Below are 15,028 nucleotides of genomic sequence, written 5' to 3' on the forward strand. Positions count from 1 at the left end.
ATAGGTATAACAATGTCACGTACCAAAATCAATGAATTAAGGATGTTTTTGAAATTTTTTTGAAAATTGGGGAGTTTAAACAAAGAATAAGGGGATGAGTGGTGAGGAAAAAGATGAGAATGAGAATGAGGAGTAAATGCAAATACAATAGGAAATATTGTATATTGATATACATAAAGGAAACCGATGAGTAATTTCGCTCTGTGGACTCATATTTGAAGAAGTCCTATTAGACAGCCTTCTCACACGTATTGTCTGATTAAAAACTTTGCTAGTTGCTTAGCTTTCTTACTTGGGAAGAAAACTTATTTAAGTGTGTACTACAAATACTCAAAAAAATATTATTTTTTTGCATCTAACAGACATCTACCCTAAATATTTTGAATATAAGAATTTCCTCACGTCCCAAGTTAGTTTAGAATCGTAGTACTTTTGTAAGTGTTGTATATTTTATCAAGGTTAGGAAGGGGAGACCTTGACTTTACTCTGATAAGCCAACGCTCTTAAATTCCTTCTTCTTCTTCCCTTGAATTCTCCGCACACACAGAAAACAATGGAGGGTGCAGCAGTACAGTTCCTGCTCGATAACCTCAAACAGTTGCTATTGTATCACGCACATTTAATCCGCGACTCTACTAGCCAAGTCGAAAACCTCGAAAACGATCTCCGATTGTTCAAAGCCTTTCTAGAAGAGTCGACCAAAAAGCGCAAGAGGGACGACGAAGCTCTGCGCGAGTTGGTGCGACAAATTATCGACGTGGTGTATGAAGCGGAAGATACGATCGATGCTTGTGTTGCTCTGGCGTCGGATAACAAATTCAAGAATTTCTTTTTGAGAGCTTTCTATAATCCTCTGGCAAAGCTTCCCAAAGTTGCGAAGAAGGTTGAGGAGATTGGAGGAAAGATAAAAAAAATATACGATAGGAACGATTTGATCGACTTTGCTTCCGCGGAGACCGATGGCGGGGCCGCTGAAGATAAGATTCCGGGGGAAAAGAAGGTAAATTCATCAAATTAACCATCTTCGATTTACTTAATAGGTCGGCCGAAAAAGTTCTATTTTCTAATTACTGAACACTTTTGAAAATACTTTTTTTTTTTTTTTTTTGTTGAAAGTACTAAAATTGACATTTTGCTTATATAACACACATATGGACTACCTCTTTTTTAAAACCATGGAAGGAATTTGATAACAACGAAGTCCTTATTTTGGGAAGATATATACGGCTGAGATTGGATATTAGACATGGGAGTTTGCATCATCTCCCTTCATTAGCCATATAGTAAAGTTCATAGTTCATAGCAACAATTTGGAAATTCATTGCACTATTGATGAAAGTGATTTAAATAGTGTTGGATTATTTTTATAAAAATAGAACTGTTGATTATTCATACTGTTCATTTGCATTCATATTGTCCATTTGCATGAGCCAATTATATTTTTATCATTTAATAAGGTTATATGAAAATTGTTTTTATGTGTTAGTAACACAGTGTCAAAAAGAATATTATAAAGACATTATGGAGGGATGTGTATTGTTAGAATAGGTGTCTTGCAAGCCAACTTGTGGCTCGAGTTTTTATTGACTCTAATGTAAAACAATCATTATTTTAATAATGTTTTACAATTTTATTCAATAATGACATTATATTTTATGTGTATACCCATGCAAGCTGTATAGATAAAGTCCTTAAATGTATTATAAGTACCATGAGGTCTGTCTTTTAACGTAAGATCATGAAATTCATTAGGAAGTGTACCGTATATTCTAAACAAGTTCCTAGTCGAATTAGCCGCCTTGTATAAGGATAAATGTCGCTTGAATTCGAGAACAACATTTGTGATATAAACGCCATGTTTCATTGGCAATGACATAGCGATGTCCATTCATATTGATGAGTGATCATATGATGATGCACTGAACAACCATACCTAGGATTGTGCAAGTGTTTCTCACTTATCTAGTGGAATAGTCCATGGCTATGGTTGTATACCATTAGTCCTTTGACCCGGGACAATGTAGGGGCTATAAGTACTAGCATGTACTTTGATCCGTTTAACGACTCCATTGTGGGTCATCAGGTGGCGAGGTTGGGTACAGTTTTGAAATACGTATGAGTAAATGTACTGTAGTTGGTGATTCACTGTTTGCCTATGAGTGAAGACATCCTAGGTGATCTAATGAGTTAAGTTACAAGGAGTCTCTGGCCAGAGTAAGAAATGTGCTTTAGGAAAATGTGTTTTCCTAGTTGCACATACCTTGATATTATTAGTACTCAAAGATAAATCGCATTGTTATCGAATTCATATGCGACTATCGATATATCAATGTTGCATATTCTATCGGGATATATATGTTGAATGGACCGTACTGTATGATAACCATGACTTAAGGTTCTTGGACGCACTATCAGTGATACCTAGGAGATCATGAGGCGATGTTACTAGACATTTTTATCATGATTCGATGGATGCAATCAGAAATGAGTTGTAACATTCTTGATCAAATAGTTGATGAAAAGAATTGGGCTAACTAGGGTAAGCCCAGATAAGAGTAAATGTTATTCTGAATCACATGGAAATGTGATCCACGGCTAGCTGTATCCCTAAACCATTGAGGGTCACACAAATATCGGACTCTATGTTCTCGTTAAGAAAGTCAAAATTCAAGGAGTTGAATTTGGCGACTTATAGTTTGATGGAAATCAAACAAGAAACTTATAAAGGAGTTTATGCGCTGAATTCAAAGGATGGAAGAAATGGAAGTTAGCTCAATTGTTAATTAAGGAAGGAGAGTGAAGCTGCCTGATTTAGTGAAAGAGTTCACTAAACTGACAGCTGTCCAATATGGTAAGTGAAATTTTGATTTCAAAATTTTCGTTTTTCATTATATGAACAAGATTTGTATTATTGATATATCGGCGCTCTCAGGTCATCGATTATAATTATAATGAGTTCAGAATCATTTATTTAGTGAATTGTGAATTTATTGATTAAATGATTGTGCTACAAGTAATGACTACTAACATGTACAAATTCCCATAAATGTTGTAGAGGAGTATAGAACTAAATTAATCAATCAGTTTAATTTAATTTAATTAATGTATATATATTTTATTTTATATGGTGATATAAAATATATGTATATATGGTATTTATATATCATGTATTAACAATAGTTTATAAATATATTATATATTAATAATATGGAAATTTTAATATAATGAAATATAGAGTTCTAGTAGGACGATGAGATCAGGAGTCGCATTCTGTAAATACGCCATGAAGGGGCATGATATCATAACATAATTTTGCACACAAAATTCACACAACAATCTTCCTTCCTTCATTACAACTTTCAGCCATAACAATTTCTTGGGAAAAAAATTCGGCTCTTAGCTTCCTTGCATCGCCGCGCCGCTGTCGTGCACCGTCTCCAGATTTTGAAAATTCGGAGGCTACAGTCTCAATGCACAAATCGCTTGCTATTTCTAGTGCCATCTAGGAGGGGAAAACAGTTTTCGATTGTGGACCCAATTAAACGATCAAAACCGGAATTCCGTTTGTAGGGATTTACTAGCTAGAAGGACTATGTCCGCTTTAAACCCAGAATAGTTTGGAGTCCAAGCGTAATATATACTCATTTATAAAATCCTAACACCCTATGAATAGTCGACATTCGAAACGTAAAAATTTTAAACTTCTCACAAGCTTTGGGTACGAGAAAACGGTGTCCCAACAAATATAAGCTCAAGAATATATAACAAGTAAAACAACATATAGATTCTAGAAGTAGATCAAAAAGTGCTACCGATGTGTGTCTCCTCTGGCATCTTGAGAATCATAACTGTCCCGACCCGAACATCGTATGTTTATATGATAGCATACATGTATGGAGGTCGGTTGAAAATCAAGGGCCTCATTTCCTATTCGAAGTATTCAACCCGTGTGTGAACGTGAACAGCATACAACGAATGCCGGTACTATTCTTAGTGGGTATTTGAAACTGCTGGTTCGTTGAGGAGTGTACTGAACCAGGCTTTTCTCTTATGTGGTACCTTTCTCTATTGGTTACACATTTTCCATAGCTGATTTATACGCAAGCCAAAATTGTTTCTTCGATCAACAGTTTCTGGTACCTCTACTAATCTAGATTTCTGACTTATTTCAATTCTCATTTATTCAGTTTTTTATTTTAAATACTCATTTTGGATAATAAAGTATATTGATCACTGTTACAATATCTTTAAACGATAACGTCGCTTCTAGGAAGGTGTACATGATTTGCATTTGAAGTATGATGCCTTTATGCATCTAGAGAGAAGCATTGTTATATTTATGCATTTAGATGTCTAATTGTGTTATTCATGCGGTGAATCTAACAACACGTTTGTATCTTGTTGGTTTTTTAATTCTTCATAGGATCCCTTGATCAGGCAAGAAAATATTGTGGGGTTAGAAGATGAGACAGATACTATAATCAAGTATTTGACTGAAGAATCGGAAGAACTAGATGTCATCTCAATTATTGGTATGCCAGGACTTGGCAAAACGACACTAGCAGGAAAGATTTTTCGTGACCATAGAATTCAGTTTGAATTCCCCACTCGCATATGGGTTTATGTTTCTCAAGAGTTTAGGAAAAGGGATGTGTTTCTCTCCATTCTCAGCAAATTTATGAAGATCACAGATGAGATGTATCGTAAGAATGACCAAGATATAGTGAATCTCCTTGTTGAGAATCTGGAGAGTGGAAAGTTCTTGATTGTCATGGATGATGTGTGGACTGCAGAGGCATGGAAAGAGCTTCAGAATGCCTTCCCAAAAGCCAATAACATGTGTAAAATCTTGATAACCAGTCGAAATGAGGAAGTTGCTTGGCAAGCTAACCGTGATCGAGAACCCCACAAGCTGCGTCTCCTAACTCCCGAAGAAAGTTGGCTGCTACTCCGATTAGAGGTATTTGGCAAACCCGAGTTCCCTTCAGAGTTAGAAGTGCTCGGAAAACTTATCGTTCAACGATGTGGCTTTCTACCGCTTGCTATAGTGGTTATTGGAGGGACTCTCGTTAAAAAAGCTCTTGCTGGAGACATGCGTGCAAGTAAAAATGCATGGGAAAAGGTGTCAGAAAGCGTGAGTACGCATCTCAATGAAGATCCGGATGAACGTATGGAAAAGATAATCTCATTAAGTTACAACAAATTGCCTTATTGCTTAAGGCCCTGTTTTCTGTATTTGGGAATGTTCCCTGAAGATTTTGAGATCCCTGTTAAAAGATTGACCCTCATGTGGATTGCGGAGGGATTTATACAACAAAAACCTGCGATAAGCTTGGAGGAAACTGCAGAAGACTATTTAGATGATCTTATCAGTAGAAACCTAGTGATGGTAGATAAAGTAAGCCCTGATGGCAAGATTAAAACGTGTCGCATTCATGACATGCTGCGGGAATTTTGCAAAAATGAAGCTGGAAATACCAAGGAAAACTTCTTTCAAGAAATGAAAATGTCAATTGGAGGAACTTTCGAGCCTTCTCTTCCCCAGGTTGAAAAATTTCGTCGTCTTTGCATACATTCCAATGTTGTAAGCTTTATCTCGGCAAAACCTTTAGGTCCACGTGTCCGCTCATTTTTGTGTCTTTCCAAGGAAGAGATCACACTGCTTCCTGAAAACATATCCTCGATCCCCTTAGCATTTAATTTACTTAGGGTTTTAGAAGGCAAGTCTTTCAAATTCACTAAATTTCCGAGTGATCTTACGAGTCTTATTCATTTGCGATACCTTGTTTTGTCAAGCAATTTCAAAATCCTCCCCGATTCAATTTCCAAGCTTTGGAACATTCAAACTTTGATAGTTGAAACAACATCACGTGGACTTGAAATCAAAACTGACAAATGGAAGTTGATTCAATTGAGACATCTAAAGATAAATGCATCAACCACTTTACTGAAGACGTCAAAAACCAAAGGAGGAGAAAAGCTTCAAACACTTGGTACAATATCACCCCAAAGTTGCACAGAAGATTTTTTTGATAAGGTCCGTGGCCTAAAGAAATTGGGTATTCGTGGTAAAATAGCCACGCTTCTTGAAGTCAAGGGTTTGGAAAAGTTAGGCAATCTTGATAAATTGAAGTTAGTGAATGATACGTTTCCTCTTCCACCCTCTGAATGTAAAGTACCCCAGCTCCCACAGCCATACAAATTCCCACAAAAGTTGAGGAGTCTCACATTATCTGCCACTTTTCTGGATTGGTCCCACATGTCTACGTTGGCGATGCTGGATACTCTTGAATTACTAAAATTGAAAGATAATGCCTTTGTGGGAAGGAGCTGGGAGGCAACTGATGGTGGTTTTCGTCATCTTGAATTCCTGCTTGTTGAACGAACAGATTTAGTTGTTTGGGTCGCTTCAGGTCATCATTTTCCGGGGCTGAGATGTCTTGTACTTAGGAACTGCGAGAAGCTTGGCGAAATTCCATTTGGCCTAGTTGATACTCTCCATAAATTGGATTTGAAACGCGTCAGCAAATCCGCATCATGTTCTGCCAGGAAAATTGAGGCGGCGAAAAAAGAGAAGCAAGGAGCAGAAGTACTTTCCAAAAGAAATCAATTCAAGCTCTGCATTGCTCCTGGGGACGAATGATTTCCTCCGATCTATAAAGCTCGAATGTGCTTCTAGACAGTTGGTAAAATTTTGATTTAATCTGTTTCTATCATCTTTTCTGGCCAGTATAGTAATAGTATGTATGATGATAATGCAGGCATGGAACACAAAGATAAAGGCATAATGGTTTAACCAAACATGCCAGAAGCGTGGAGTCGCGTTTGCTCACTCACATCCATGTCTCTCTGTAACAGTTGTTCTTCCTGATTTCATTCGTAAATTTTTTATGCATTGCCGTTGGATTATGTTTTACCTTTTGCCTCCGTATATTTATCGGATTGAACTTTGCAGTTATTGATTCAAAATTGCTTCTTGTGTCGTTCCAGTGACATTGTTGTCATGTTCAATAATTATGACTGAAAGTCTCCGTTTTCCGAGTTTGTTTCTCCTTTTGACCATGTCAGTATTCTTTTACGAAGGTCCAAATGAAGTATTTTGTTTGATAGTATACTTTTTAAACTTCAAAAATAAAATGTCAAAATTTAAATTCCGCGGTTGCCAATGTTAATTTGAATTTGGGATTCTTATATGATATTTAGCATCCACATAACCAAACAATGGAAGAATTTTACACGAGGTGTGACAGAGAATTGTCTTCAAATTTGATAGCAGAGAACCCTCGGCTCAATATCATCCAGTTGTAAATAGTAATTATTAAGGTGCGGTTGCTATCTATTAGTCAATCTTAAATATGTGAATGTTTTTTTAATCAAAATTCAGCAGTAAAAAGAAGGGGATCGGGACAAGTTGGCGATGTAACAGTGACAACATGGCACTTGATGATTGGTTGATGAATGATGTATTACCTAATTTTTTTATTAGTTAATGTTGAGAGGGAGAGAAAAGATTTAAGAACAAATGCCAAGGTAAAGATATCATGGACATGCTTGGTAGAAATGAATGAGATGAAAATAAAATGAATATTCTAATATCATTTTTTATACACATGATTGGTATAACATTAGAATTGGCATTGATCGGTATATTTATTCTCATATTCATGGAAATAGTCATTTCATCCATTTTTTATGGAATTGTTATTCTCACTCCTCATTTTCTATATTTATAAAATATTTTCTTTATTTAGCTTAACTAGTATAAATTTCTATATTTAAATAATAATACTAATATTTTATTATAATATTTTATTGAAAAATAATTATTAATAAATAAAATATTACTCAAAAAAATAAAATTAAGATCAATAGTTATATTACTTTCATAATTTTATAATAATCAATTGTGTACTAATATTTATATTTATATTTTTTAAATAATAATAGACAAAAAATTTTAATATGTTGAAATTTAATTAAGAAATTATTTGAAAATTGAAATAATTTCATTTCATTCATGTTTCATTTTTTTAATCAATCATTTGAATGGAATAAATATATCATTATGATAGAATCGACTGAAATGTTAAAAACGAGAGAGTTCAATAAACACTTGACACAAACTACTTTTTAAAATTAATTTAGTCAGGTTGACAACTAATTGTGTATTCTCAATTGTCAATGTTAGTTGACTACCAATTGTGTGCGGAAGGAAGTCAAAACGACATATCAGAACAAATGAAATAGTGACTTGGCTTTGTAAACTGAATGGTAAACTATAAGTGAGAAGTAAGAAAGTTTATTTCTGGATGTTCGGAGAACTCAAGATCTACGTCACGCTTTCTTCCGTTTGGGAAGGCTTACAATAGAAGACTTTGGATAATACAAGTAATTTCCGAAATCTCATTTCAGTTTAGACTTTAAAATTGCCAAACTGAAACTTATAGTATACCTCAATTGAATGAATAACAATATACGATTTGTTTTCATACTGCAATATTCTAGCACTTAATGATCCTTGATGATCAGGTACAATTCTATGTAAATTGTGCTCAACTGAATGATTTTAGTTCGAGTACTTGAATGCTTGAATACTTGAAGCTTTTTAAAAGTCGTAGAACTTTACTAAACAGAACTCCTTATCTATTTATATACTCTAAATCAAACGGTCTCGGATTCCAAAAACTGATTGTTGGCTTATCTTTTATCCAAGTCATCATCAATGACATCCATACTAAGTGTAATGTTGTTGATACTAGCTGTGTTAGGGTACGAAAAAACTTATCCAAAAGATCAATTTTTCCCTTTGATGTAAACTGATTTCCTTGAAACTGAATGAAGATAGCGGCTAAAATGATAAAATTGTCAAGATACATTTCAGTTTAGGTCCGAGTCAGTTCTGGTCAACTTAGTTCAGTTTATGTCCGAGTCAATTCTGCTTGTGGACTTGGTTACTTTAGTTTTTCATAGTTCAGTTTTGCATTAAGATTTATATAACTCCAAAACATTAATTGATCCAACAAATTTTTTTCTCTTTTTCACAAAATTACGCAATAAGTTCATTTTTTGGTATTTAAAATTTTCATTGATACAAAATTCTGATGAACTGATATCGAGGGACAACTTCTGTAAAGTGATGATGATAGGATCGGGTAAAGATGAAAGAGTGTTTAGAAGAGGGTTGAATAAACGCTAACAATTTTCAAAACCTTTTCTCTTTTTATGAGTCAGTTTAGTGATAAACTGATACTCGAAAATCTTGTAAGTCGATATCAATTAGTTAACAATAAAAGTGCGGAAATAAACTGACTGATAGATATAATAAAACTGAAATAAGAAGACACAAAATTTTATGTATGTTCGGAGATTTCAAACACTCCTACTTCACTCCTTCTATCACAAAGATATGATATTCACTAAAAGATTTTGATCAATACAAAGAGTTGTACAGACCCACTTCAGTTTTGGACTTAACAATGCCAAACTGAAACTCTTAGTTACAAAACAGTTTACAATACTCACTTGAATGAATTAATTTAGCACAACTGATCTCTTCAAGATCAAGTATTATAATAATAACAGTTTGTGCTTGTAAGCTCGAAGTATAGCCTTGAATGCTATGAATGTATACAATAAGCGTGAGCTTTGAAGTTTGCAAAGATTTCAGCAGAGTAACAGCTCAGTTTATAGTATATCGATTGGGTTGATACAAAGATGTTAAGAGATCCTTTCTCAGCTGCTCTTCTCTGCTATTTATAGGCTTTTCCTCCATTGGTAATATTAAATACGATTTGAAACTTTCTATCTGTTGTTTTCCACGTCAACATTCTTCTGACAGTCGTACACTGCAGCTTTTCTGAAATGCGGCGATCCCACTACTTGTTGCAGTCAGCTTTTGTATAGTTGTCGGTTGAACGTCCTTTTCCTTAACTGATGACGTGTATTGCTGAAATATCAGTTGATAGGACGTAGCGGATAAGCTCAAAACTGATTTTAGTAACCGATCAGTTCCAACTGATCAGTCAGTTGTCTGCGTATTTCAGTTTGCTAGTCCAGTTTCCTATGAAAATCGACGTACTAATCTTCAGTTATGGGCAACCGATAGTTTGCGTATTTTAAATCAGTTTCTATCAGTCTTCTTGATCAGTTAGTTTAATCTATTAAACATTCAGTTTGTCAAACTTCTGAAATTCAATTTCCAACAATTTCTCCTTTTTTGGTGTTTGACAAAACTTAGAAAATATGAATTGATCAACTGAACTCATTGTAGATAAAATATTAATTGAAAACTCTTTCAATGTACATATTCGTACAAAGAATGAAAGAATAAAGAATCTTCTAACCGACTAAAATAATATTCAAAAATCTGCCAAATATCTTTTATTTATGACTAGGTCTCTTTGTAGATTGCTCCTGGTGATCTTTTCCTTCTTCTTCCCCCTTTTTGTCAAACCCATCAACCTTTTTTGATAACATACGAACATACGAGGAGAGGTTTGATACTACATTCATCAGGATTTCTTGCAGCAAATCCATTCATTTTGAGACAGTGTTTTCCAAAAAATCAAGGCGTCTTGAGAACAATGCTTGACTTTGGAAGTGTGCTTCAGCTGACACTCTGTCTTTTCTAAGTTCGTCCATTTGGAAAAATAGTGAAGTTACATCCTTTGTGATTTGTTATAATCTTCCCATAGTGTTCTCCTTTATAGATTCGAGCCTCATAGTATGCAGAAATTTGGTGGACTTGATGTCAGAAAATGGAAGTCATTACAATGACAAGGTTGGTCTGAATGGCCTGAATTTCTTCGAACATTGATTCAGTTGCTATTTATATACCAGGAGACATGGCTTCAGAGGTTTCAGGTCCTGCTCCCGGTTTTCTTTATTAAAGATCACCAATTCACTGTGTCACGCCCCAAGCCCGGGCCCGCGACTGCGTGACTGCACAATGGGCCCCTATAGCAACGACTTCATATTCGTCCTTGCTTTACGAAAATGATTAATCCAAGTTGCTATAGAAGTCCATTTGTACGCCATTATAAACTCATTTTAAATTTTTCATTTTTAATATGTGGGACTAAGGTATCACAAACACTCCTCCTTCAGGTTCACCAGCGCCGAGAATCTAGAGGTGGCTCCTACAGGTTCAAGAGATGGCTCCCGTCATGTAGCACTTTGACCCGCAGGTTCAAGAGGTGGCTCCCATGCACGTGGCACTTTGCCCCACATAGCACTTATTTCTCGGTGTTCCATGCCGGTGACCGGCTTTGATACCAACTGTAACGTACCGTACTTTTAAACTATTTAAAATTTACGGAAAAATAAAAATTTTCTTAAATAAAAAATAAAATTTCAAATTTGCATTAAAATAACTTGCTCGTCTAAAAAAATTTGCAATAAAACAACCAAAACTAAGTTTCCCAAAAGTTATAATCGTTTAAACATCATAAATAACTTCATGAAATCAGAGTATTAAAAATCGTCATGCATAAAATCTTAAAACATGGGCGGTCCTCGGGTTTAGCCTCCTGCGCAGTCCAAGCCGGCTCATTGGTCCCCACCCCTCGTCTCATCAAAGTTAACAACACCTGCATCGATCAAGTCTAGTAAGTCTAAAGACTCAACATGTGTAAACTGGATATAACAAGTACTACATAATAAAACCACATGCATCTTTAAAGTAGGGCTTAAATACTTGAAACTTGAACGTAATAGCATAAACATACTTGAAACTTGATCGTAGTAGCATAAACGTAGACGTGCCATCATCATAAACTTTTCATAAACATGCTTGTTTCATACATACTTGAACATACATAAATTTCATCATTTTGAGTAGAGATATGTTTCAAAGTAAGTGACCCATACATAAATGTGCCTGATCAGACTAAACCACAGTACTGGACTGAATGGGAAAACCCACTGTCACATACATGAGATCCCCGGTCATGCTTTACCGGGTGGATTGGTCCCTGGTCATGCTTTACCGCTTTCCAATCTTGATCTAAACTCGGTCATGCTTTACCGGGGTGGAGAGGTCCTCGGCCAGGTTCACCGACTTCCAAACCCATTCATAATTTGGTCACAAGACATTTAGCATACTCTTTAAAAACTTAAAATATTTTCTTTTGCACGTCGAACATACTTACGTGCCTTTGAGGGATTCGTTGGATAACGATTGGGGCCACTGCTGCACATACTAACATGAGTACGAATACCTATCTTGCATAACTTAGACGTATAGTCATGCTCAAAGCCCAAATTCAGTAAACGTAAAACCCATGCACTTATTTAATGGTTAAATTATTTATTTAATTTTAAAATGATTTTTAGCGATACATGTTTTATAAATTGTATTATTTTAAATTATTATGTTTATGTGATGCACGTTAAAATGTTTCCTTGAGTTTCATGTTTCAGGCGATTATTCGATGCGGGATCGAGGAAAAGAGACCGGCGATGATTTTTGGAAATTTTAAAATATGTTATTTTATTTTTAGTTCTGATTGGGGCATTTTAAAAGATTTAGTTAATTTTTAGCTTTTTAAAAGCCTAATTTAATTATTAGGTGACTTTATAATTTTAAACTTTTAAAGCTATGAAACTTGTGCATGTTATTTTAAATTAAGAGATTTTATTAGAATCAGAGGTGGGTTAGCATTTTTAATTATTTGTTAATTACTAATTAAGGCAATTCTATTCCCCTAATTTAACTAAATAGACGCACACACACTTTTACACATACTACACATACGAGACACACACACACATATGTCATTTCTTTTGTTTTAATTTTTGAGAGCAAAACCTAGGGATCATAGAACTTCAGCAGCCGCCCCTCTCCTCTTTGATTTTTCCCACCGATTTTGTTGGCTTTTCTTCAAGAAAATCGCGCCATGTTCGTCCCAGATCGTCTCTCGCATCCTTCCCGCTTCGGTGTCGTCGTTTCGGTAAATATCAAAAGGCATGTATAATCTTTTGTTTCTGCATCGTTCTTGTTATATTAAATGTTCTTATGTTTATTATGCGTAAAAATCCAATTATGTTGTAAAAAGTTTGAGCAAAAATTTGTTGGATCGGTTTTGAAACAATTTTAGATCTGAAAACTCAAAATCTGCTGTCATTTTAAATACTGCGATTTTTCGATAGATTTTCTGGAAAAACTTTTGACATATAAAATGTAGAAATTTTTGATACTTTCGATTTGACAGTAAATTTGAAATATTTGGATAATAAATGAGTGAGTTATGATCATTTTCGTGGGACTGCTCAAACTGCGTTTTTCTGAAAATGTATTCTTGATGTGTTCTTGAAGTTTTATTTTGCATGCTTCGTTGGGCACCGACGGGCTTGTGCTACTGCATTTAGATATGTTATGGGATGTATTTAGGTGTTATTTCATGGTTCGTTTGGGTCTGGAATTGTAGAGACCAAAAATCAGTACACGTAAAACCCATGCACTTATTTAATTGTCAAATCATTTATTTAAATTTAAAATGAGTTTAGTGATGCATAATTTGTGAAAGTTGCATTATTTTAAATTAATTATATTTATGTGATGCACGTTAAATATTTTTCGAGTTTCATGTTTCAGGCGATTATTCGATGCGGGATCGAGGAAAAGAGACCGGGAACGATTTCAGCAATTTTTAAATGTGGTATTTTATTTTTAATTGAGAATGGGGTATTTTAAAAGAGTTATTATGTTTTTAGCATTTTTAAAAGTCTAATTTATTTATTTAGTGATTTTAGAATTTTTAAAGTTAGCATTGTGTATTTTATTTTGCTAATTAGAGATTTTTGTTATAGTTAAAGGAGAGTTGGTATTTTAAATTAGTTGCTAATTAATAATTATGCAAATTATTACTCTACCTAATTTACTAAGCACACGCACACACACACACACTTTTACACACACACACCACACGTAAAACACACACACAATTCCTTCACACTCTATTTTCAGATTTTTAATATTTTTGAGAGAGAAAACTAGGGTTCTTGGTGTCTAGTGCAGCCGCCCCATTTCCAACAAATTTTCGTGTGCTTTAGTGCAAGAAAATCGAGCCACCATCGTCCCGGATCAATCCTCGCGCCATCTCCGCTTCGGTATCGTTGGTTCGGTAAATCTTAATAACATCATAAGGCACGTATATTCTATTTTTCCTACGTCGTTCATGTCATAGTATGTGTTTCGTTGCTTTTATGCGTAAAAATACATGTGTGATGTGTACAGTTCGAGCAGAAATTGTTTAGATCGCATTTTGAACGTTTCTGGATCTGAAAATCTCGTTTTTGCTGTTCTTTTAAATACTGCGATTTTTTGGTCTCTTTTCTGGAAAAACTTTCAACGTATGAAACCTAGAAATTTTTGATACCTTCGATTTGATATAAAATTAGAAGTATTTGGATAAAAATTGAGTGAGTTATGGTGATTTTCGTGGGACTGCTCAAACTGCATTTTCTGAAAATATGTTATTGATGTGTTCTTGAAGTTTATCTGTTGCAGGCTTCGTTGGGAACCGTCGGGTGATCGCTGCTGTGTTTAGGTTTATGGAGTATGAGTTTGGGATGAGTTTTGATGCTTCGTTTTGTGTCGATAGTCGTTGGTTGCATTAGAAAACGTAGGAATCAATTGGTGTCAAAAATTGAGTTTACGGATTTGTCGCTTGTTTGGTGTGCGTCGTCGTTTGAGACGTTTTTATGGAGTCGAGTCAGTGTCATAGAGTCCTAGGATAAGTCTCGATGGATTGGTTCACGATTCGTATGATTTAGTTAGGAGTATTAAGCTTCAAGTCGCGGAGTCCAGAAGACTCGGCGCCCGAGCGGTAATATTTTACCGCCCGAGCACCGCTCTTTCTGTCCGAGGTTAGGAGTCCAGAAGACCCGGCGCTCGAGCGGTAATTTGTCCCGCCCGATCGCGGCCCCATCTGTAAAAACGTTTGGTTGTTTCTTCTTTTAAAGTTAAGTACTGAGTTCATGTCTTTTATTTTTGGAAAATGTTCACGCATCATTTTAGAGCTTGTTT

The 15,028-nt window shown here is 35.1% G+C and overlaps 1 protein-coding gene across 1 annotated transcript; it reads left to right on the forward strand.

Moving 5' to 3' along the window:
* The first annotated feature begins 395 nt into the window (after positions 1–395).
* Positions 396–7,085, forward strand: LOC142541066 (putative late blight resistance protein homolog R1A-10). Its single transcript, XM_075647606.1, has 3 exons — positions 396–1,000; positions 4,424–6,686; positions 6,762–7,085. The coding sequence occupies exons 1-2, from the start codon at positions 554–556 to the stop codon at positions 6,641–6,643; spliced, it is 2,667 nt and encodes an 888-aa protein (XP_075503721.1). The 5' UTR covers positions 396–553; the 3' UTR covers positions 6,644–6,686; positions 6,762–7,085.
* The last annotated feature ends 7,943 nt before the right edge of the window (positions 7,086–15,028 follow it).

Source organism: Primulina tabacum, chromosome 3, assembly GCF_025594145.1.
Source record: "Primulina tabacum isolate GXHZ01 chromosome 3, ASM2559414v2, whole genome shotgun sequence".
NCBI classification, from domain to species: Eukaryota; Viridiplantae; Streptophyta; class Magnoliopsida; order Lamiales; family Gesneriaceae; genus Primulina; species Primulina tabacum.

Excerpts from the sequence above, each read along its gene's own strand:
- LOC142541066 (XM_075647606.1), top strand. The coding sequence starts at position 554 with ATGGAGGGTGCAGCAGTACAGTTCCTGCTCGATAACCTCAAACAGTTG. Across the intron at positions 1,001-4,423 it reads AGATTCCGGGGGAAAAGAAG|GATCCCTTGATCAGGCAAGA; the intron begins GTAAATTCATCA and ends AATTCTTCATAG.